The sequence below is a fragment of the Etheostoma cragini genome, chromosome 16 (assembly GCF_013103735.1).
Source record: "Etheostoma cragini isolate CJK2018 chromosome 16, CSU_Ecrag_1.0, whole genome shotgun sequence".
NCBI classification, from domain to species: Eukaryota; Metazoa; Chordata; class Actinopteri; order Perciformes; family Percidae; genus Etheostoma; species Etheostoma cragini.
This window is the reverse complement of record NC_048422.1, coordinates 5,196,450-5,220,607: the sequence shown is the minus strand read 5'-3', so window position 1 is coordinate 5,220,607 and position 24,158 is coordinate 5,196,450. Positions and strand designations below refer to the sequence as shown.

Genomic DNA, 24,158 nt, shown 5'->3' with positions numbered 1-24,158 from the left:
ACTGCAGGGGCGGGGATCGAACCACCAACCTTCCGATTGGCAGGCAACCGCTCTACCACTGAACCACAGCCGCCCCTTGGATGGAGGTCTGATTCAGACCAACATAGAGGGCATTGCAGTAGTCCAACCTTGAACTGATAAAAGCATGAATAGCCTTTTCTAGGTCGTGCCTGCTCAGAAAGGGCTTAACTTTAGCCAGCAGGCGAAGCTGGAAAAAGCTCATTTAACAACGTTAATTATCTGCTTATCAAATTTCATGCTGCAGTCATAAGTAACCCGCAGATCTCGTGCAAGATGCCAGAGCTCCCAAACTCACAGCCGGGCAATTCTGCATGCCTGGAGTACTAAAAATAATACACTCCGTTTTATTATCATTCAAATTAAGAAAATTTTCATATGTCCAAATAGCTCATAGTAGAAACATCCCAGCCTAGACTGGTGACTGAACCAGGGTCTGAGCGTGCAGTGCTTCCTTGCTGCTTTTATTTGGAGTAGCACCAACCTCTGAAACACCATACAAGACAATGCAGTGTGTTAAAAAACATCATAGTATAGTATGTCGTAGGGCTGCACAATTAATCAAAATGTAATCGCGATCACGATTTTGACTTCCCACGATCAAATTTGCGTGATCGAGCGATTATTTTTTTAAAGCGTCATTTCATAGAACGCTCAGGGTTTTTTGAATAGCCCATCTACCGCTCCGTAAACCCCTGTCTGATCATGTGCCAGTCAGAGTAGTTCCCTACATCCTGTGCAGCTTAGTTTTAGATGTAGACAGTCACAGAGGACAGAGTAACGGGAGGAAAACTCAACAGATAGCAGTCGGTTCTACGTCGGTCTCAAGGTTTACCAGTTTACCAGTAAACGCAACACTTTCTCCCGTCTGTTGTTTTTCAGACAACAGCTGTGAGCAGTGTTTGTCGGTGCTAGTAGCATCTGTTAGCTCCTCTAGGACACACCGGTGCTAATATCCTCGCATCCACTGCAGTGCTGTTTGTATGGATATGGTTAAATTTTGCGTTACATGACCTATTTTGTCTGTAAAGCCGTGCCTGTGTGGGATCTCTCCTCTACTCTCTCTCCGCGCCAGGCCACACAGCGGCCCGGTGTGATACCCCTACTGGTTTCCACAACAACTGGTTACCGTCATAGACAGTTAAAGAAAGAAAAAGGTGTCCGTACGTTGTGTTTACCTAACAGCTGCCGCTGGGCTGCCTGTGGCACCATTACTTGCTGCTTTTATTTGGAGTAGCACAAACCTCTCTGCCACTATACACAATAGTACAGAATGCCAAAAATTATCATAGTATAGCATGTTAAAAAAGTGATTAAAAATGTCATAGTATAGTATGTCAAAAAAGTCATAGTATGTCGAAAAATGTCAATGTGTAGTATGTCTAAATAGCTCAAAGTAGCAATGCCGCTGCCTAGACTGGTGATTGAACCAGGGTCTGAGTGTGCAGTGCCTCTTTACTGTTTTTATTTGGTATAGGACCAAACTTTGAAAAAGGTGTCCGTACGTTGTGTTTACCTAACAGCTGCCGCTGGGCTGCCTGTGGCACCAGATTTGTCACACAATCACAAACATATCCCTGGCGATTTTCAAATCGTTTCCCAAATCTACTGGCGCGAAAATGTTTGTTTAAGTAAGCACCACATCACAGCCACCTACAAAAAAATAAGCTCTAAAAACAATATAACTTTGGGTCGAGGTTGTTGCGAACTTGTGGCAAATAAAAGAGTTCCAACCTCAGCTCGCAGCTTAACGCAGCTAGCTAACACAGCGCTTTAGGAAGTCGCTTCCAGTGTCTGAGAGTGCTATGCCTACTTGCTGCTTTTATTTAATTTATTTATAGTATGTCGGTAAATTGATAAAAATGTCATAGTATAGTACGTCAAAAAAAGTCAGAGTATAGCATGTTGACTGGAAAGGTAACGTATTTGGAGTAGCACAAACCTCTCTGCCACTATACACAATAGTACAGAATGCCAAAAATTATCATAGTTAAAATATAGCATACAACATAGCATGTTAAAAAAAGTGATTAAAAAAGTCATAGTATAGTATGTTGAAAAAAGTGATAAAAATGTCATAGTATAGTATGTCAAAAAAGTCATAGTATGTCGAAAAATGTCAATGTGTAGTATGTCTAAATAGCTTAAAGTAGCAATGCCGCTGCCTAGACTGGTGATTGAACCAGGGTCTGAGTGTGCAGTGCCTCTTTACTGTTTTTATCTGGTATAGGACCAAACTTTGAGCCACCATACAATACAGTAGAGCACGTCAAAAAATATCATAGTATAGCATGTCGAAAAAAGTTATTAAAAGAGTCATAGAATAATTTGTTGAAAAAAGTGATAAAAAAGTTATAGTAAAGTATGTCAACAAAAGTGATTAAAAGGTTCAAGTATAGTAGCAACATCCCAGCCTAGACTGGTGATTGAACCAGCGTCTGAGTGTGCAGTACCTCCTCTCTGATTATTTTTTGAGGAGCACAAACCTCTGAGCCACCATACAAGGAAGTACAGTATGTCAACAAACGTCATTGTATAGCATGTCGAAAAAAGTGATTTAAAAAAGTCATAGTATGTCAACAAAATTGATAAAGAGGTCATAGTATAGCATGTCGAAAAAGTCAGTATAGTATGTAGAAGCCTAGTGATTGAACCCGGGTTTGAGACTGTGGACCCTACTTGTAGTACCACTAACCTCTTAGCCAACATACACCATAGTATAGTATGTCAAAAAGCTTTATAGTATAGTATGTCAATTAAAGTGTCAGTCAAGATTGAACCAGGGTCTGAGCGTTCTGAGTTGTTGTTTCTAATTGGAGTAGCACTAACCTCTGAGCCATCATACAACATAGGAATTTACTTTAAAAAAATTCATAGCATAACATTTGGAATAAAGTGATTAAAAAAGTCATAGCATGTCAAAATATTTCATAGTATAGTATGTCTAAGAATATGTTGTTAAAAAGTGATAAAAAGTCAAAGTATAGAATGCCAAAGAACCTCATAATATATTATGTGGATAAAAAAGGCAAAGTCCCAGCCTAGACTGGTGATTTAACCAGGACATCAGTTTGCAATGCCTACCTTTGCCTTCTGTGTGTAGTATAATTAACCTCTGAACCACTATCTATCATAGAGCTGTGCTTAAAAAAAAGTCTTAGTAGTATGTCAAAAAAAGTAATAGTATAGTATTTTGAAAAAGGTAATTAAAAAGTGAAATTCCCAGCCTAGTGTTTGAACCAGTGTTTGAGTCTGCATACACCACCATGCACCATAGTCATATGTCATTTGTCAAAAAAGGTCATAGTATAGTATGTCATTAAAAAGTGATAAAAGCTCAAAATATAGTGTGTCATTAAAAAATGATAAAAAAAGTAATAGTATAGTACGTCTAAAAAGCTCATAGTATAGAATGTCGAAAAAAGTCATACTATGTTGAAAAAAGTGATTAATAAAGTTAAATGCTCAGCCTAGTGGTTGATCCAGGGTTTGAGTCTGCAGAGTCTACTTGATGGTACTCATTGGAGTAACACTAAACTCTCAGACACCATACACCATATTATAGTATATGATGTTGAAAAAAGTCATAGTATAGTATGTCAAAAAATGTAAATAAAAAGTCACAGTATAGTATTCCGAAAAAGTTGTTGTTAGTACGTCTAAAAAGTTCATAGTATAGATGTCAAAAAAAGAAATATAAATGTGAATCTCCCAGCCGAGACTGGTGGTGGAACCAAGGTTGGAGTCTGCAGCGCCCACTTGCTGATTTTTACTGAAGTAGCACTAACCTCTGAGCAACCATACACCAGAAAGAGGGACAAAAGTCATAAAATAATATTTCAATAAAAGTCATAGTATAGTATGTCAAAACACTCATACCACAGTATTATTAAAAAGTGATTAAACTGTCATAGTAATACATAAAGAAAAAAAGTCTTATAATACCATGTCCAAAAAAAATTATTACAACCTCAGTTTTATTCATTTAGATGTGTTTCTCTTTCCTAAATCAATAAAAATAACGTGTTTCTCACCATGTTCAAATCTGGGAACATTTGTCATTGCTAAAAAACACCTTGTTGTGTATTATTTATAGTGAACACTCACATACACATAGCTAATCCACTTCATTATGTTTGGGTGCGGTGTGCCAACATTTGTGAACATCCCACGAAGTATCCATCCATCCATCCATCCATCTTCGTCCTCTTATCCAGGGTGGAGACGCGGGGGGAGCAGCTCCAGTCACCCACCCACCAATTAGTCCATGGTAATTCTGCATGGTAAACAGCTGAGCCTCTCCCACCTCAATATCAGTAAGAGCAGAGGTGAAACAGCTCAAAGCATTCAAGCCACACCCCAATCATGTCAGCAGTTCAATTCAATTGTTTTGTAGTGTCAAATCATTATGTACATTATTTCAATCAAGGGTCCTCACGAGCTCTGTAGTGAATGCATGTGTCCGTGTCTTTAAGTTGATATAAACCAGGGTTGCACAATTAATCCCGATTTTGTCGAATTCGGATTTGCAATATCCAAAATTGCAGGGGGCGCCAAACTATTTTTTTAAAGGCAAAATATGGGTCAAACCATTCTAATTCTGTAGAGATGTCCCAGCCTCCAAATCCTATCCTCACGACAAAGAGAAAAAAATCTTTGTTTGGTACAGGTCCTTGCAAAAAACACACAGTAAACATTTAATTTCAATATTTTTCTTTGATAGTGACACAAAAAAATGACCATTCCCTCCAATTCCAGGCCCAGCTGATTGCTCAGTCCATCGGTCAGTCTTTCAGCGTGGCCTACCAGGAGTTCCTCAGGGCCAATGGCATCGACCCCGAGGATCTGAGCCAGAGGGAGTACAGCGACCTGCTCAACACTCAGGACATGTACAACGACGACCTCATCCACTTCTCCAAGTCGGAGAACTGCAGAGATGTAGGTGAAGCAGCGGGGGAGGGGGGGGGGGGGGGGGGGGGGGGGGGGGGGGCATTTCTGTCTGCTGTCGGCTCGCGTTTTTCAGGACTGGCATTTGGCCGCGAGAAGCTCAGAGGGGGGGGGGGGGGGCAGCGTCACTCCTTGATGTAGTTTGTAGGACTACTTAACAGTGGTGGAATGTAACTAACTACATTTACTCAATTACTGTACTTAAGTAAATATTTGAGGTACTTTTACTTTACTTGAGTCTTTTCATTTCATGCCGCTTTTCTACTTTTACTCCACTATATTAATCTGACAGCTTAGACAGTTACTTTACACAAAACACACGTAGTTTAAAAAATACAATGTTTTATTATGAATTAAAATACCCAACCAAACCAGTTGACAAAACTGATCATCATGTTCATGATACTGCTGATTATTTAAGGAATTTTCAACATTAAGTACTTAACGTTTAATAGTACATTTTCCTGATGATAGGTACTTTTATGTTTAAGTAACATTTTCAATGCAGGACTTTTACTTGTAAAGGAGTATTTCTGCAGTGTGGTATTAGTACTTTTACCTAAGGTTAAGGTTCTGAATACTTCTTCCACTGCTGCTACTGACCTAGGAGAGCTCTAAAGATTTGAACCTTAACAGTAAAGCTTGTTTCCACAGTTTTTCCAGCAACAGGAAAGCTTGTTTCGCTTCCAAATGAATATTCAGAGTCTTTGGACAGTTGTCCAAACGAAGCTGTGCGTGGTTCTCTGCAGGTTTACATTGAGAAGCAGAAAGGAGAGATTCTGGGTGTGGTGATAGTGGAGTCGGGCTGGGGGTCCATCCTCCCCACCGTCATCATCGCCAGCATGATGCATGCTGGTCCGGCTGAGAAGTCCGGTCGACTCAACATCGGAGACCAGATCATGACCATCAACGGGACGAGTCTGGTGGGTTTACCGCTTAGCACCTGTCAGAGCATCATCAAGGTAAGCTGCTGATCACAGTTCAATACTTTTTCCTTCCATTCTTTAGATTCCATGAAAAGTTCACTTTTTTAACAATAATATGAGTTCCCCCAGTGGCAAGAAACGACGATAGGTGTAAGCCGAGCCCTGGGTAATATCTAAATGCTCAGATGGGCTTGATCTGAAATTCAGATTCAAGAATTCAGATTCCAGGCAAGGTTACCTCTCCTTTCTCTGCTTTGCCCGCCCAGAGAATTTAGCCCACCCATGAGAGAGAGAGACATCGTGGCTTTGAAACAAGTGGCAGTTGGTCAAAATTCACTGTAATGATTGTATTTAGATGACATTTTTTATAAGATTATTACCTTCAAACTAACACCGTTTTATAGGTATACATGTGGGTCCCAAGAACAAAGCTGAGGTGCAACCACAAAAAATAATGTTTTTAATATAAAATTGCTGGGCACTCAAACCTCTGTTTAAAACGACTCAAAACGATTTACAGACAACAGTATTTGTGCACCAGGCAGCAGGACATGCCACAAACACATGCTGTCTGAGAAATATCGCTTGGATGGTCAGAATCTTTTAGATTTGTTTTTTATGGCATTCAATTTTAATAATTTCTGGGAGCAGTCGTGCAAATCGTGCTTCTGGCAGGGTCACAGGGACTTTGGTGAAGTGGGGCGTCGCCCACTCATTTGCATAAAGTTTCCTGGATTGAATTGAATGCAAATTAGGAGCGGGCAGTTTAGCTTGACACCCTTTAAAAAAAAAAAAAAAAAAAATGTTTTGAATTGAAGAGAGATTTAGATCAAAAGAGGAAAGTTTTTCCAAACAAGCCGCCAATATGGGGTTTGTTTTTTAAAATCCGGGAGCAGCCGTGAAGCCTTTATCCAATCAGGTGCAGCCATCGTGGTTGTAGGAGGGCGTAGCCAGTTTTCTCTGCTTGTCAGCTGTCACGTGAGAGAAACTGCTACTGGCGACCCACTAGAGTGCAATGCTGGGAAACAGGGCGATCCCTTTCATACCATTAGTCCTGTTGTACCATAGTAACAGTAACTACCTCTCTTTTTGTTCTACTGAGTGTGTGTGTGTGTGTGTGTGTGTGTGTGTGTGTGTGTGTGTGTATATATATATATAAATACACACACACACATATGTATTTTACTGTGTTTTTACCTTTGGGATGCCTGTCTGCTGTAGCTAACCAGACTCTGTTCCCTCAGGGTCTCAAGAGTCAGTGCAGGATCAAGATGAACATCGTGCGGTGTCCTCCCGTGACCATGGTGCTCATCCGCCGGCCGGACCTCAGATACCAGCTGGGCTTCAGCGTCCAGAATGGCATCGTGAGTATGGCCGCTGCTCCTCTCTTTCTTAGAGAGCTTTTATTTAGTTAACAGTGCTCTGAAACCAGGGTGTTTCGTGGCCACAGACTTGGAGCACCAATTGTTATGTGTAAGGACACATATACTGGTTTTACTGGCACCGGTAGCTTAAATATATTATCCTCTGCCACAGCTAGCAGTTTGAGTCCACTCCTGTGTTTTTAACAGATCTGCAGCCTGATGAGGGGAGGCATCGCTGAGAGGGGGGGTGTCCGCGTTGGCCACCGCATCATCGAGATCAACAGCCAGAGTGTCGTGGCGACGCCTCACGAGAAGATTGTTCAGATTCTGTCTAACGCCATGGGAGAGGTAGGAGGAGTTGTGAATGTCTCTTTTTGAAATCAAGGTAACAAATGTCTGAAACATATCAAACCATTGGTTCCTCCATAAAGTGTGTAGTTGTTTTTCTTATTTTATTTAGCGTTAGGGGGCTTTCACACTTACCTCGTTTGGTCTGGACTTTTTGAGTTTGATCCAAACTAAGTCTCAGTCCAGATCAAACTGAAACATGGTCCGGTTTGTTTGTCCACTTTCTTTTAAGAGTTTACAGTATTTATGGTCCCCAGAAGTAAATGTATGGCCAAATTTAAATGAAATTAATTGTAGAATTTCCCATATCCCACAGGAGGAATCCTAATTTTTTTATTTGATCTAGCACCACACTCAGGACAAACTCTTGGAAAGGCTTTAAAAACAACTCAGTCCTCAGTTTGTTCTGTCCATGACTTTTATTTTGCGTGCTGTGATGATCAATGCATTCTCTAAAGATGTTAAAAAGAATAAGTATAAATATTTTTGAAGAAAAATAAAAAAATAGTACAAGTAGTAATTCATGAATGGAAATGTTTACTTTAAGCAACTTCTCCATTTTGGGTTTTCATTTGTAACTTCGTCATGCGGTTTCTTTCTGCTCCAGATCCACATGAAGACGATGCCTGCAGCCATGTACCGTCTGCTGACAGCACAGGAGCAGCCCATCTACATCTGAACACTCACTACAGCTCATCACTCTCTCTCTTTATTACTGTCTAGCCATCTTTCAGTTGTTTTAAATCCCTTTCTCCTCTGTATTCTGTTTGATAGCACTTGACTTGCCTTAATCTGTACAGTACACGTATGTCAACACATGCATCCACAGTCTGACAGCAGAAACACAGATTATCTCACTAGGCCGAGTGTTAATGTGACGTGTTATGTTTCACCAAAGAGAAATCGTGGATTTTATTGTGCATATTTAGGTGGCAAACGGAGTAAATATTTCCTTTGGTTAAATAACTAATATCTGAATGTACTTTAATCATGTTGGACCTATACATTGTCAGGGCAACCCAGACAATAAATTCACTTTTAAACTGAAGAGGTCAAGTTGAAGAAAGAGGAATGCATGTACGATTCTGCTGAATAAACTCTAAAGAAAATTCTGCTTTGTTTTATTACAGGATTTGAGCTGAATGCAGGCGGCTAATTAAGAAAAAAATATAAGCGACAAGAAAATACTGCGTCAAGGTAATGCAAGTACCCTTTTGAAACCAGCCGTTATCTTTCTAAAATACTTTCACAACGTAAGATTACTATTCATTTTATTGTCTCCCTGGGTTTCCAATTGTCGCGAGCCACTCAAGTGTCCATCCACTTCAGTGCTTGACAGATTTAAATCCTGACTACATGCTTTACCCATCTGAACAATTATGACACGCCTAGCCTCACAGTGACAGCACAGATATTTCAGCAGCTTTGGTACGTGGTGACAGGTAGGTCTTTGGCCTTAACATGTGGTTGGAGCATACCCTGGCCTAATCGCTCTAACTGCTCCACAAAACACTAGAACCTGACCCTTTCAAGAAGACACACTTAAAAAAAGCAATGTAAAAAAGAGATTTATTTATTTGAATTGCCCACTAGTCTATGCTAAGGAGATCACACACTAAAAATGAGAAAATTAACAGACTGACATTTAAAAGAAATTGAACAATGATTGTCATCACCACATTCCAGATGCTCCCGTGTACAAAGACTTGACTGAGTTTATCATAATTAATATAAAAACATATATGCCACAACAATGTTATTGTCTATGGTGGCAAGCAGCTCATGAAGACAATAACACACATCGGCCCCAGCTGTGCTGAACCTCTTCGTGATTCTTCACACCATCATCTGAATATTCCATACATGATTATATTCTAACAGTGAAGGCTGTGACATCATTATCTGCCGTGTCTTCCAGCTGATTAATATACAGAAATGCTTTACATGCTCCTGCACAACTTCCCAAATTTACAAAGACATGTTATCTTGTCATTATGACTTCCAAATGTTTTTTAACTCAGAAGTAGAAGTTGGAGTTTATTTTGTCAATTTAAGAACATTGTGCAGTTTATTTTTTTCCCACCCCAAGCTAACATCAGAGCTACAAGGCACTTGAAAAGAATGCACATATATTACATAATGTGGTGTAGTGGGTGTGTGTGCGTGTATAGATACGTAGAAATGTCAGGTCAGGGATGTAGAGCAGTACAATAATTTTTTGACTTGGCAGGACAGTAACAAGAAGAGGAAGACCAACACCTATTTGACGTCAAGCGGCTGCTGACGTGTACAAACCAAACTGACACGCTGTTCTTGCGTGTGCCAGAAACATGCTAGTACAGGGTGAAGGCATACAAACATATGTGCTCAACAGGAAGTAAAAGGTAGATACCGTACACAGTCTACAGTACTATATTTATGCTTTGCTTGCAGCACTCTTGCTATTACAGTCCAGTAACAGAGGTAAGAGTTTTCCTTTATATATATTTCTTATATCTTTGACAAACCCAAAAGGTGACCTGCTGATGTTCTAGTCATTTCCAGAATCCTCAAAGGCTTCCCTGATCATTACATAGATGGTAGCTGGCCATGTGTCCTTCCTCATAATGTACAAGGAGATTTATATTTGTAAATATAAAACGGGTGGTTTAAAACAAGCAATCTGATTGGTTCATGGCCGTAATATAATACCGATAGATAACACCTATGATTCAAATTCCTTCCTTCCTTCAAAATAACTATCGCTTTGCCTCTGAGAAAGAAAGCGTGCAACTAAGAAATAATCTGAATATCTTTCCTGCTTTACCTTGCCGTCAGATGGCCCCTCTAACTGAAGCAGTTATCTATGGTCTCTTCAAAGCCACCAGACTTCTCTGATAGATAACGAGGGAGTTCCTGTTCTACTGCTGCCTTGATTGGTTAGTTGCTGTCTAGTTCTGTTGTCTGTCATAAAAAAGAATATATATACACACAGCGAAATAACAGATACGTCAGTTTCATCAGTTAATTTTTCGTTTGCCAAAGTACAACTCTTTGTAAGAATATTGTGTGTGTATTGAAAGTGTCAGAAATTAGTGTTGAAAATAAACCTCTTTCCAGGAATTTGACAACAAACAAAAGTTCTGAGAGTTTACATCAACGTAGTGCTGAATGAGCGGTCACCACGGCAACAACGCTGTCTGCTTGTAGCAATGTAGGGAGAAGTCCAGATGAGCTGATGATGCCACTTCCTGGTTTCTCAGCCTACAGCTCAGTGTCTTTGTATTTCTGAGGATTGTAGTATCCTTTCTTGGTCTGGTCGGCCAGCTGCCTGCGGTAATCCGCCTCATCGTCCTCGTATCCTCTGGACTCCGAGTACGGTCTGAAGGGAGGCTGCTGCTGCTCGGGGTTGGAGCTCGATCTAGACAGACAAGACAAGACAGTTGGCTTTTCCTTTCCATGGGACTAAAATTTAACAACATCTTAATAAATATGTCATTTTTACTATGACGAGTGATGCTCTCACCCTATTGGCTGAGGCCGGTTGAGGTTGGGTTTTGGCAGTTTCACTGGGATGGCGTAGATGTCTGGATGCTTCTGGGCGATTTCCAACTGTTCAGAGAGAAGAGAGCGGACCCAGATATGTCAAAATTAATCAAAAGGGTTAGACATTCCAACATATATCCAAAAGGCCAGAAGTGTTTTTGCAGCTTTCTTTTACTGGGTTTACGTAAACCAGGAGTTCATATCTTACAAAAATAAGAGTTCATATCTTACAAAAATACTCACATGGCCATATGTAGATAGAAAGAGTTATTGGTAGCTGTAAAGAGCTCCCTTCCTAAAGTGATGGGGGACAAAAGTCCTTGATCTGTAAAAAATACATCTTAAAGTTTAGCTGAGGCTAATCTGAGATAAACTAATCAAGTGGGTATTTTTTATTGGCTTTAAGTCCTAAAACACTGCATAGCAGTTTATAATATATATATACACAACAATTTTACTTCTGTCACAACGTTAAAGTTAAAGTCATCTATCGTAAAGTTGTTGCAAGTATTTGAATGGCCACTGCAGCGCTACTGCCAGATGTAGTTCAGTAAAATGTGTTTTTTGGTCAGGTGACCTTGTTTTTTGCAATTTTTCATGGAGGCATGATTACAGCAAACAGTAACTCTCTCCCTGTAAGTCCTTAAAGACTTAAAGATATGGGAACCTACTGTATCCTTTGTGTGTGTGTGTGTGTGTGCACACATTCCTCTCTGCTGGCTTCTTTTCTTTGAACTATGCCGTCAAGCGTTTGATGTGGAACTTCAGTGTAATTTCTCTTCCTCTTTAACATTCTAACCAGCCCACCTAGAGAAATTCCCTCAGTTTTCCATAACCACCGGAGTGGTTGTCGGGAGAGAGGAAACTGTGATGAATTTGATGCTGAGACAATTAAACCCAGGTATGGGCTGAATCTATCACGCCACACTCGAAGAGATCAACCAGAAGCCTGCGCTCTGGATCATTTTGACAAAGAAAAAGAAACCTCATGAATTAATTTAACGCACACAATTAAATTGCTTTAATCTCGCTGCCATTTCTCCCCCAAGCGGATAAAGCCAAAGGGAGCTCTCAAGAGTGGGGCGGGAGGTAGAAAGGGGTAAAAAATAAAAATAAATAAATGATATGCTTTTTTTCCTGGCTTTGTACACTTTGTAAAGCTCAGCTAAGGGAATTGTTATTCATGCCTATCAAACAAATACACTTTTTAATAAATTCCAAAGGAGCCACTACATTAATTAACTGATATTAATGCATTGCGTGCCTGTGGACCAACACTTCAGAACCTCTTAACCCTCCTGTTGTCCTCGGGTCACATTTGCCGCCTTTAAAAACTGGCTGTATCTGAAATCTGGGTTTCTTTTTAACCAAATTACCACAAAAACATGCTCTTTGCAAATACAATTGATCACTTTTATTCATGACTAAACTCATCTGTGCGTACCTCTGATTTTAACTATAAAATAATTCATAATTTCGTCTTTTTTAACTCAAATATTAGGTATAATTCTATATGAATGAGGGTTATTGACCATGAGTCCTGTCCTGGTAGCCCACAAAATAGGTTTGTAACAGGTAAAAAAAAAATCTGTAATCACTTGGCTTCTGAACTATCACGTACGCTTACAAAATATGAAGCAGACACAACACTGATCGATTACAGTACATAAAGTATCAGGGCAGAGCTACACAACAGCTGATCACACTTGAGGCCGTAATATGAATAAAAATGGTACTGACTCGAGCGTTTTCTGCTTCTTGCAGCTCCAGCATCCTCTGAGCCCGGGCCAGGTGGTCCATCTTCTCAAACGCTTTGATCTATGAGAAAAATACATTTTACTTAAAGTTCCATTTTTGATGATAAATAGTAGATACTGCATAAGGGACTGTCAAATGAAACATTTGAGTTTCATGACTTCATGAAATGAAGATGGCAGAACATAATATTAGATGATGAATAATTATGGATTTAAAAAGGATGGTTACAAACATTTAAGACAGGTGCAGACACATTCAGTTACCTGGTCACCCATTTTCTATTTCATATCAGAAGCAAAGAAATTGAAGAGGAAGAAAATTAAAGTAAATAATCATTTATTAACTTGAGTCAAAGGCTCCATCTTAAACACCAAGAAAAACTGTCTAGATGCTGGATAAGCAAAGAAAAGTTTTTTCTCAAAGGGATATTTGATAGATCAGCATTGGAATTTTATGTAACTTTTTTTGTTGGTCTAAAATGTAATATGATAACACTGACCTTGCCGAGGAAGGATTTGTTGGCGGGATCCTCCTCCCCCGGCTCCTTCGCCACTGGCGGCTGGTTTGTACGGGGGATGGTGGGCTTCAAGGCCACAGGAGGGGGAAGCGGCTTGTGTACACCGGCTGCATCGCTGCTGATGGTGCTGCTGGAGTGGGAGTCAAAGCTGCGTGAGGACTCAGTCCGATTCTGAACCCGCACCTGTCACAATAAAAGAATGTTTGTGATTATTTTGGACCATCTGAAACCTTTACACAGCTGCCCGCCAGGGTTTGGGTGAGGATGGTCTGCTTCCGCAGTTTCAAAATAAACCCCCTCCACATGGAAAAGCTGTAGTATTAGGTACAAATATCCTCACTGGTATATATGAAATTCTCTTCGGGGCTTATATTAGTATGATTCAGACTGGGGCATTTTGGAGATTTTTCATCTGAGGTTCAACATTGTGTATTTGTCAAAATCTTCAGCCCGAGACATTATCAGCAGAACCTGCACAACTTACTTAGGGCTTATTCTTTTACTCATTACCGAGAAGCGTACTGTAGATGAAGTGACGTAGAGTTTTTTTTTTTGGGTGGGGGAATCTCACCTTGGGGGGTTCGGGAGTAAAAGGGGGAGGAGGGCTGGGCTCTCTGTTCAGCATCTCTCTGCTCCCTGCCCTCCTCATACGAGCTCGGGGTTCGGGATGAGGCTTCTAAACAGACAGAGACACACAGACACACACACACGTGGGATGTCAGGAAAAGATTATGGAAACAATGCTGAGAATTCCAAGGGTGGCCCTCCTACAGTATACACCGTGCGGTATTCCCTACAGCATCAGCTCGGATCAGCGTTCCCACCTCCTCTGGCAGTACAGGCTCTGATGATCGACTGATGGCCGACATCGGCTGGGGCTCGTCCAATGTCTCGTCCAGCTCGTTGTCCGTGTAAGCCCCGCCCTCATCCGCTGTGTCCTCGTAGTCGCTGGTTAGGCGGCTGTCCATGCTCAGGTAGTCTGCGCTCATTGCTGACAAGTAGGACATGCGGTCGTCATGGAGATCCAGGTCCTCGTCTGAACCGTCCAACTGCGGAGGAGAAGTAAAAATAGGAACTCAATACTGCATCTAGTTTTACTCACACGACTTAACACACACACACACACACACACAGGCGCGCGCGCGCGCGCACACACACACACACACACACACGGTCTATCCAAGGTCAAATTCAAGCATTGTCAAGGTCCATTTTAAAGCTTCTTCCACCACCGCAAATTACATACCAATACATAATCAAAATTATTATTTTTTTAATAATGTTTAATATTATGTTTTTATCACATTAACAGACATAATGCTATAAACAGCCAACACTGTGTTTCGTAATAGCAGAAGGATCACATATTTTTTTATTTTTCAAAATGTATCACTGTCTAAGTGGCCTTTGCTTCTATCTAATCTATCTAACCTGCCTGAGTCAATGTAAAAACAATTAATTTGTATTAATTATGTTTATTTTCAATACAATTATCAGTAAGATGCTGAAAATTATAGTTGTCAGTTATCTATGTAGCTGTATGAATCCTGAATTATCACTTTTAAAATTTTGAATCTATTCATGGTTCATTACATAAAATACAGTGAGACAGCTAAGGAGTGGAGTGGGGGGATTTGAACCATATGACGTGCAGCTGGGTCATTCTGTGTCCAATCAGACGAAATCCAGGAAAACAACTGCACCCTCTTAGATTATGTACACAGTTTGTGCTAACATTAATGTCACTCTTTTAACATGTTTTTCCAAATCTAGGGCATGCTGTTCAAACTTGTAATGGTTCAGTCATATTGACAGGTTTGTCTTCGACTCTCTCTCTCTCTCTCTCTCTCTCTCTCTCTCTCTCTCTCTCTCTCTCTCTCTCTCTCTCTCTCTCTCTCTCTCTCTCTCTCTCTCTCTCTCTCTCTCTCTCTCTCTCTCTCTCTCTCTCTCTCTAATAATACCTTCCATTATATTAATGTCCAGATTTTTCTTTTCAGATAATGTGATATCCAGGCCAGAAAAACTGAGGTAATTTCAAGGTCTGAGAATATGAAGACATAGGATTTGAACAGAAATAATTTATAGGCCTAGGTTTTGGGACACAGTCTTGATGTATAGCTACAAGGTTTGAACAAAATCTGAGACAGTGAAAACAACAACAACCAACCTGTAATTCCATTTTAACCCAGAAGACTGACAGTGCACAGAAACCAGCCTGAAAATGTATCTATATTAAATTGGAAAAAAGTATTCCATTGCCAAGACATGTCTACGCATCTACTGGAATAGAGCAGTGTAAATATTACAGAAGGCCGTCCTCCACCTTTCAGTGGGCTACTAACTACGTAGATAGAAATGTTCACTCAGCATTTTGTTGTTAAACTGTGTGTATAAAGAGCGGAGCTGTTAAAACTCCGGTTTCAGGTAGGTACGGTACCGTCTGAAAGGTTTCGAAGGTAACGGTAGGTAGCTAACATTAGCACACAAGCCCTCTGGGGGAAAAAGATCTAAAGAAAACACTGCAATACTAACATGACATTATCACACCAAGTAAGCTCAGTCACTTAGCCTGCAAATTCCTTGCTTATCCAAAATTCAAGCACTTTTCAAACCTTGAAAACACAACATCAAAATTCAAGCATTTTCAAGGATTTCAAGCACCTGTATAAACCCCGCATATATTATAAAATGTTATTCTCTGAGCCCCTTAAACTCATGTCAATCTTTGAGAAATGCAGTGTGTCATTCACACAGATAAGACTTACCTTGCCCTCACACACCCACACTGCTCTGTCCTGCTGCTCCTGAATTGAATCTTTCACGCTGCCGTACCATGCGTCATTGGCTGAGTTCAGGTTGACAGTTGCTGAACGAGTACACAAAAACAATGACGACACTAGTTAGGCCAAGAATGCGTCAGGTAATCTGTGATTCTGAATGGGTCACCGCAGTGGTTCACTTTAAGTTGAGGCTGGGAAAACAATAACAGTCTTCAAATCCTGAAAACAGCTAAATCTATACACAAGAAAAGGAAAGGTATGATAGCTGAAGTATCCTTCAATCCTTTCTCACCGTCTTTTAAAAAACTAGCCCCATTTATCTTTTGTAATTAGTTTTTGCTCTTTAAATTGAGATTGTTATCTATTCCTACTATTGACCTTGATTTATCAGGTACAGCACCTTTTAACTCTTCTAGATTTATTATTCGAGTCACTATTGATGTAAAGCACGAGCCACTTTCGTGGTGAAACCTACCAGTGAAGAGGTGTGAGCAGGTCTTCCTCAGCTTGACGGACTGCTCATACAGCTTGCGTGCGCTGCGGGTAGATCCGGGTACGAGGCGATTCCTCATGGTCTTGACGCCTTGTTTGCTGTCTGGGTTTAGGAAGATGACGATGGGATACCACTGGGTGTAGTTCAGAGTGTCCACAGCTTTGGGAGTCACATCAAGCAGAGCATGACGGTCCTGAAGCAACAGAGAGGTGCTGAATGTTAGGTCATCTAGCAGCATTTTCATTAAACTGTAATGTTTCCTAGTATACCATACCTGTTCAATGATTTGTCTGATGGTGTTTAGTCTCACCACTCCAGAGGATTTCTCACTTCCTGCATCCTTGGGCTCAGTTTCTGAGAGAGAGAGAGAGAGAGAGAGAGAGACAGAGAGAGAGAGAGAGAGAGAGAAAAAAAATCACAATGCAGAATGATGTTCATGTGCAATAATCTTTCATCCTAAAATACATTTCAACTACTTTATTAACTATCTACATTGTACATGTTTTACAACAAAGTGTGCTACAGTACAATTTCGAACAAATAATTTTATTTAAGAGGTGATAAGGTAAGCACTTACTGGCAACTACAAACTCGTCCGGCATGTCATTGCTTAATTTTTCATTCACAGCATCGGAAATGGGTCCAAATATCACCACTGGTCTCTTGAAACCAGCTAAACAAAATAAACAGTATACAATTTAGTCACGAGCAAACAGGAAAAGCAGCCAAAATATAGTGAGACACTGCAAAGTGACCAGAAGACAACTTCTTTGGGTACCTTCACGCAAGACCACTCTCTCGTATGCAGGGAATTTTGTGGTGACTGGAGCTGCGCTCAGGTCCTCTCGACTCTTGCGTAAGTCTTTCTTCTTCGCCGCCCTTTGACCTCTCAGCCTCCAGAAGTCTCCTCTGTCATTGCCTGATGCTACCCGAGCAGCATTCTGGACGTTGGACATTTGTTCAGCTCTTTAAGGCAAAATAAAAAGGAGCTTTAGTCATCTTTATGTCTATAACCAAATTGTCTATATTTATATATTTTTTAAAAACAGATCTCCACACTGTATTGTTTTGACTCTGGATGAAGCAGAGATAAGTTCAAAAAAGTTCTGCACGTCCATGTAGTTGCTGGTTCAGGACAAAAAGTGAATGTTCAAGAAGGTAAAGTCTACAGCTTAATGCCCCATATATCTGCTTTAATAATGCAAATAAGACACAGCTAGGGATGTAATGGACTGAAAATGTACCCTTACGATTATAGTGACCAAATTTATCATGGTATTATCGCTGTATTTTTAAAAGTGTGTTCAATATGTTCTAAAGCACTGATAGGCCTACACAAGCTGAAATACTTTCAAAAAGTGTTTATTATATTAAAAAAATATAGGCATTAGGCTTTAAACTATTGAAAACTGGCTGCTGAAACACTGGCCCTTGAACAGAGATGTCCAACTTTGTAAATGTAAATGTGCTGTATTTATATAGCGCTTTTCTAGTCTTAACAACTACTCAAAGCGCTTTTTACATCATACATTCACCATTCACACACATTCATACACTATGGCTGAGGCTGCCGTACAAGGTGCGACCTGCTCATCAGATAAACACTCTCACACATTCACACTCCGATGCACAGCATTGGGGGCAACTCGGGGTTCAGTGTCTTGCCCAAGGACACTTTGACATGGGGGGCCGGGGATTGAACCACCAACCTTCCGATTGGCAGGCAACTGCTCTACCACTGAGTCACAGCCGCCCCCTACTTTGATATCAGGAATATATATTTACAACTCCAACATGAAGAATATAATAAATAATGCACCTGATGTACTATGAGCATTATTTACCAAAACTGAATGTTATAGCCACCAGAATATAACAAGAAAAAATACTAAGAATTACATTAATTTCTCTATTATAATTAAAGTAAATGTAACATATTGCTCAGAAACACAAACTGAGAATAAGTCACATCTATTATTACAGCACACATATCCATGACGGAGAAAACAGTGTAATACACCTTTAATAGCTACGCACGTGGCTCCACAGGCCAGTCTGTTTACTGACAATTGCAGGTTGCTAGCAAACTGCCTTAACACAACCTGAGTGTCAACACGTGGCTGCACAAGTAATATTTAACAATCTGCGTGGCAACTTCAGGAGCCTCGGATGAAGCTGGGAAGAATGAACCCAGGGTTTCCACACCGTGGTAATCCACCACGATAAGGATATTTTAATTAAAAAGGTAATTGTTACCGTCAACATTTTGACCATGGTTTACCGTTACACCGGTAATTTGGCCTTCCTTAGGTGTATTTGATTGCGGTGACCAATGACCCTTTCTGTTTTCATCACATCACTCGACCCCTGAGCATGTGATGAAAACAGATAAGAACCGAAGCATTACGCTTGAGCTGATCAGATGATGCAGTTAACTGCTCCAAAGCCAGTGAATGGCTGAAATTAATTTGGCTAGCATGACCTACAACACTACAGAACATTACAGAAGCACACATGTCATGACAATTTACTTTAACAAATACCACAAGCCCTGCACACACCTGCTCTTGTTGGGGATGATTCCTTTCTCCCGCAGCTGGTTGTCTTTGTCAGAGCGGATCGCGAGCCAGTTGCCCAGTTTGCCATCATAAAGTGTGTCCGTCACTTTGAAGATCTCTCCTCTGGTGAAAGGAAGGCTCTGAGGGGTCTCCTTCTCATACTCAAAGTGGGTCCTGATGAAGAAAGAGTCACCTCTGCCAGATGCTAGAATGTCATCATATACTGAAACAGAAAACAAATTAAACTAAATTCATCTCCTGTAAAGTGGATTTGTGTACCACAGGGCTCTATTGGGGTTCCATTACAATTCTCTAGCTACATGTATAGTACCTTCAGGTTTGCTTTGAGCAAGAATGGTTACATCTTCTCCTTTGGGAATCTCCAGGAGGTAGAGGACAGCATCCTCACGCACCATGCCTCTGAAGTCCATGTTGTTCACCTGAAACAGACAACATTTAAGAGATACCATAAAAGAGAATGGTATAGCATAGAAAAGAACTATATACAAGATAACCTGCCGATCAAATAGGACATTTTTACACAAAAGAATAAGATACCTGAGCAAGAAAAAAGGGCTGATTACTTTCCAGTTCTGTCAATCAATGTTTGGGGTGATAGCAGATTCTAATCCTGCCTTTGGTTTACATTTACAACATGGATTATACCTTTAATGATTTTGTTTATTCATAATTTAAATTTTGCCTCTCTCTTATTATTCTTTTGGCATTATGTTATCTTTAGGGTTAGTAATGTTCAATAGTTGGTGCTTACACCCTGGTCAGAGTCTAATGGGGATCCTGATTAATTAATTCCATGTCTTGTACTATTGAATCAAAATAATGTTTCATCTGCTGTTTTTGTTTGATAAGTCTCACCTTCATGATCTGATCTCCTGTGCGGAGACCCTCCTGCTCAGCTGCGCTGTCCTCCTGAACACCAGCAATGAAGATGCCAACATCATTTCCCCCTGCCAGTCTCATACCCACACTGTCACCTTTCTGGAAACGCACCATCACTGTGTTTGGCCTGGGCGATGAAAGCAAGATCTTATTTTACTTATACATAAAGGAAAGACAAAGGAAATTCTTTCATACACAGTTTCCACAATGGGTCTCTAGCTTAAAGGCTAGGTCTGTGTCCTTTTCGTGGTTTTCAAATGAGAACTGCTTTAGTTCCCCGTTAGAAAAGGCTGTCCGATGATAAGGTAAAGCTTTAGATTTTTTTTTGGTGGTCCTTTTTTTTAAGTGACCAAGAAATGTGTTGCTCGTACCCGTCCAAAGCAGAACATTGCTTAGCTCCCTGTACGCTTCTACCAAAATGGAGCCGTGCTGACTGCCATTGAAGTTACTGTACTCTTCTGAAGCAAAGTCACCGTACAGAAAGCTACATTTGAGGCTCAAATTGTTATTATTATTATTATTTTCAACATAAAGACATACTAAGATATTTTACTGAAACAAGAAAGGGCAAAAATGAGACGTCCAAAATTATTAGCCCCCAGGCCATTAATAGTCAATATTGTACCCTTTCTGAGCCACAACTGACAAAGTTCTTTACTAGGCTGGCTCAGGTCTCCTGAGGGATTTTGGCCCATTATTCCATTGCAAATTGTTCCAGCTGGTCCAAGTTGCGTGGTTTCAGAGCACGGACATTCACTTTGAGCACCCGCCACAGATTCTCAATAGGATTAATTTCTGGGCTCTGTGCAGGCCACTCCAGGACCTTGGTTTTGATATCCTTCAGGAACATTTTGACCAATTTCGATGTATGCTTTGGGTCATTGTCTTGTTGGAAGAACCCAGCGACGACCTAAGGATGGACTATTAGCAGCATATTTCTGCATATTACCCCTTAAAATTTCAAGCAATTTTCTTTTTTCATGATGCCATGCACCCGAACAAGGCTCCCTGTGCTGCAAAACACCCCACAGCATGATGCTCTGACCACCATGTTTAACTGTAGGAACTGTGTTCTTAGGGTTGAAGGCTTCTCCCTTTCCTTGCCAAACATAAACAACATCCATTTGCCCAAACAGTTCCAGTTTAGTCTCATCCGACCAAAGCACAGACTTCCAAAACTCATCTTTAGCCTTTCAAATTTCAAAGGGCAAACCTGAGTCTGGCTGACATGTGCAGATATTTGAGGAAAGGGGTTCTTCTGCGATGATGGTCCACCACGATGAAGAGCCCTCACAACTGTGTTCCTTGAAACATCCACTCCGGAAGAGACCAGATCAGCATCAATCATCTTGCCAGATGTCCGGGGCTTCTTGCTGACATTTCTGACTATTTATCTCTCCAGAGTTCTTGAAATCTTGCACTTACGACCACGCCCAGGTTTGTTTCTTACAGATTTCGTCTCCTTGTACTTGGCAATGAAGCAACATACATTGGTTCTAGACACTGTGAAACGCTTGAAAATGATCATGATCCTCCACAATTGTTGGCATGGTGAGTAAATACAGTCGTAGTAGTAGTTTTCAATAGGCTCTCAATAATGTGTTCAAGTGACCTGTTCCTTTGGGTCCTTTTAAGCTGACTGAACGCTCAGGTGTTGTTAGGAAGCCAATTGACTGCACAGGTGTTGTTTGAAAGCTGATTGGTTAATTAAAATGTCTTGATTGAAAATGTACCAAAAGTTACTAAATACCATTGGTGAATCTTTGACTATATCAAGTAGTATCAATGCTGCAAACATTGGGAAGAATTTTTGGAAAAGTTCCATAATTCCTGGTGGGGTAATAAATTAGGCCTCAACTGTATTTCATGTCATGAATATTTGTTTAGAAGGAACTGCATTTTGACGTTAAAACATTACCTCCTTCCACCAAAATATGAATGTTTGGAGGTAAATATGTAATGAACACTACCGGAAGGCTACAGAATTGTATAAAACCTCAACAAAACTTTAAAAATGAATGGACGGACCCAGATGAACACAGAGAGAGATGAACGAATGTGTTGTCAAAAGTCTAGACAGCGTCACCCTGAATAAGTATTTTGTGGTATACTGACCCATATATGTTCTGGTCCTCTATGCTTGGTTTTAGGGGAACCTTTGGAGGAGCATGAAACCTTGGGACTAGAGCAGCTGCTAGTACTGCAGACACAGAAAAAAAATCATGTTATTATTGACAAGTTGCAGCATTTACATCTACTTAAACCTGGTTAATGATCAAAGCTTTATACACACAGAAGGAGAAACGTGTACCTGGGGGCGTTTCTGGTCGAGGCTCCTCCCTTTCTGTTGACAAAGGTGGCGTGTCTTCTACAGCCTTGTCTGGAATTCTAAATGGTGTTGGCATGGCGCCCATTTTTGCCAGTCTGTTGGGTGGGTCCTCTCTGGTAATTTTACAAATTAAAGTATTAGAATAGGTCTGTCAGTTCAGCTCAGGACCTTTTTTCCATGTCATCCCTCAATAACCCTCAAAACCCGAGTCCCCAAAGTCAGTCGAAACTATCAGGATAAGACTAAAATGGCTGATAAAAAATATATATACAGCTAAAATTAATAGCACTTAGTTGATGAAATGGAAAAAATAAATTATTCCTGATTAAAATCCAATATTAGAAAAGAAAAAAAATCATAATGATCACCACTGTAAATCTATTTAATTTAATTTGATGGGTTGGCTTAGCTCCATGAAACAGAAAAATATAATCCTGCATATCCAGATTCTGCTGTATTAATCACACACACAGAAAAATAAAATGACTGGGGATATCTTAGAGGACTCTTTGTGGCTTTCCTGTGTTAAGAACAACACAATATTAAGCCTTTAAACTTCAGGTAGGGGAAATAATTACTTCCCATGTTCTAGATTTAATGACAGCTTACCTGGGCTTTTCTCTCAGCCTCTCATTGGAGGAGTGGGAGGAGAGGTCGGAGTGGTGGCCCCGCCTGTCATCCTGTGGAGAGTAGGAGCGGTACGACTCAATCTCGGAGATATCTGCAACACACATGAACAAACAAGTTCAAAAAGGTGCCTATGATGCCTTTGGGTTTCATATTGCTTTCATGTTCAAGTAATAGAGATAAAAGGAGACTAAACACATGCCTGGAAAAGTAAAATGTATAATATCTTCTTAAATTACATAACATGCTTTCACACAATGCAAATGACCCACAGGTCAAAGAAGCGGGAAAGGGGCCAGTCATAATATGTACTACCCACTCCAAGGATCTTGACGTTTTGATACAAAGGATATATTATTTGTATTTTAGCATACATATATAAGATGATTTAAACTTTGCAGAGCTGAAACTCCTCACACATATAAACCGTCCCTATTGTTCTCAGAGGTCTTTACAGAGACGCATACTGGACGGCAAAAACCAGAGGGCTGCTGCGGTGCCAACCTTATAATGAAATTTTGTCATATCCACTAGCAGGATTATGATGGGGGATTAGATCACCCTGCCTAAGGTGGGGGAGCATTTTCACACATGCAGAAACACACACACAGAGTCCCACAACCAGAGAAAGTGGGTCACAAGTCTTCCAGCTATCCCCCCCCTGTAAACATTTGGTCAGTGAACAATCCACTCACACCACTTTTCTAGATTGGTCCCTACCAATCACAGCAAGCTGTCCGGTCATGTGACATTAAAACCAGGTATAAAAGAGTGAGAAATCATGACGGTGAAAGAATAATGATAGTATGGTGAATCTCTGGTTAGCTCATAGTTCTAGTACTGCTTTGTCAAATATGTGTACACATTTAAATAATAAAACCTGATGTGTTTGTACACCTTTTATTTTATGAAGGAAAGACAAGTTTAATGGACAAATACAACAACAACATCTTCAACATTGCTACAGTTAAATATCAGGTTTACATTTCAGTGGATAGAGAGAATACACACACACACACATATATATATACATATACATATATATATATACATATATATATATATATA

General features: G+C 40.3%; 2 protein-coding genes across 9 annotated transcripts in view; one reads left to right on the top strand and one right to left on the bottom strand.

The window, feature by feature from the left end:
• LOC117958836 (amyloid-beta A4 precursor protein-binding family A member 1-like) overlaps positions 1-8,720 on the top strand; it is a 30,107-nt gene extending 21,387 nt beyond the window's left edge. Inside the window, exons 9-13 of the mRNA XM_034895485.1 lie at positions 4,777-4,956; positions 5,715-5,927; positions 7,136-7,255; positions 7,463-7,603; positions 8,211-8,720. Coding sequence (XP_034751376.1) covers positions 4,777-4,956; positions 5,715-5,927; positions 7,136-7,255; positions 7,463-7,603; positions 8,211-8,282 — 726 coding nt within the window. The 3' untranslated portion in view covers positions 8,283-8,720. The remainder of the gene's footprint in view (positions 1-4,776; positions 4,957-5,714; positions 5,928-7,135; positions 7,256-7,462; positions 7,604-8,210) is intronic.
• A 577-nt stretch (positions 8,721-9,297) lies between these two features.
• tjp2a (tight junction protein 2a (zona occludens 2)) overlaps positions 9,298-24,158 on the bottom strand; it is a 46,789-nt gene continuing 31,928 nt past the window's right edge. For 5 of the 8 annotated variants that reach the window (XM_034895482.1, XM_034895483.1, XM_034895476.1 and 2 more), the window contains 18 exons: positions 23,073-23,184; positions 22,446-22,576; positions 22,250-22,334; positions 20,111-20,261; positions 19,566-19,674; positions 19,238-19,457; positions 17,455-17,642; positions 17,254-17,349; positions 16,951-17,030; positions 16,659-16,869; positions 16,169-16,269; positions 14,228-14,452; positions 13,975-14,079; positions 13,386-13,586; positions 13,150-13,164; positions 12,869-12,946; positions 11,109-11,194; positions 9,298-11,003 (listed from right to left, as the gene is read on the bottom strand). In XM_034895482.1, the coding sequence (XP_034751373.1) occupies positions 10,847-11,003; positions 11,109-11,194; positions 12,869-12,946; positions 13,150-13,164; positions 13,386-13,586; positions 13,975-14,079; positions 14,228-14,452; positions 16,169-16,269; positions 16,659-16,869; positions 16,951-17,030; positions 17,254-17,349; positions 17,455-17,642; positions 19,238-19,457; positions 19,566-19,674; positions 20,111-20,261; positions 22,250-22,334; positions 22,446-22,576; positions 23,073-23,184 (2,351 nt within the window). In that variant the 3' untranslated portion in view covers positions 9,298-10,846. The remainder of the gene's footprint in view (positions 11,004-11,108; positions 11,195-12,868; positions 12,947-13,149; positions 13,165-13,385; positions 13,587-13,974; positions 14,080-14,227; positions 14,453-16,168; positions 16,270-16,658; positions 16,870-16,950; positions 17,031-17,253; positions 17,350-17,454; positions 17,643-19,237; positions 19,458-19,565; positions 19,675-20,110; positions 20,262-22,249; positions 22,335-22,445; positions 22,577-23,072; positions 23,185-24,158) is intronic. The other 3 variants (XM_034895477.1, XM_034895481.1, XM_034895478.1) reach the window with 2 other exon arrangements.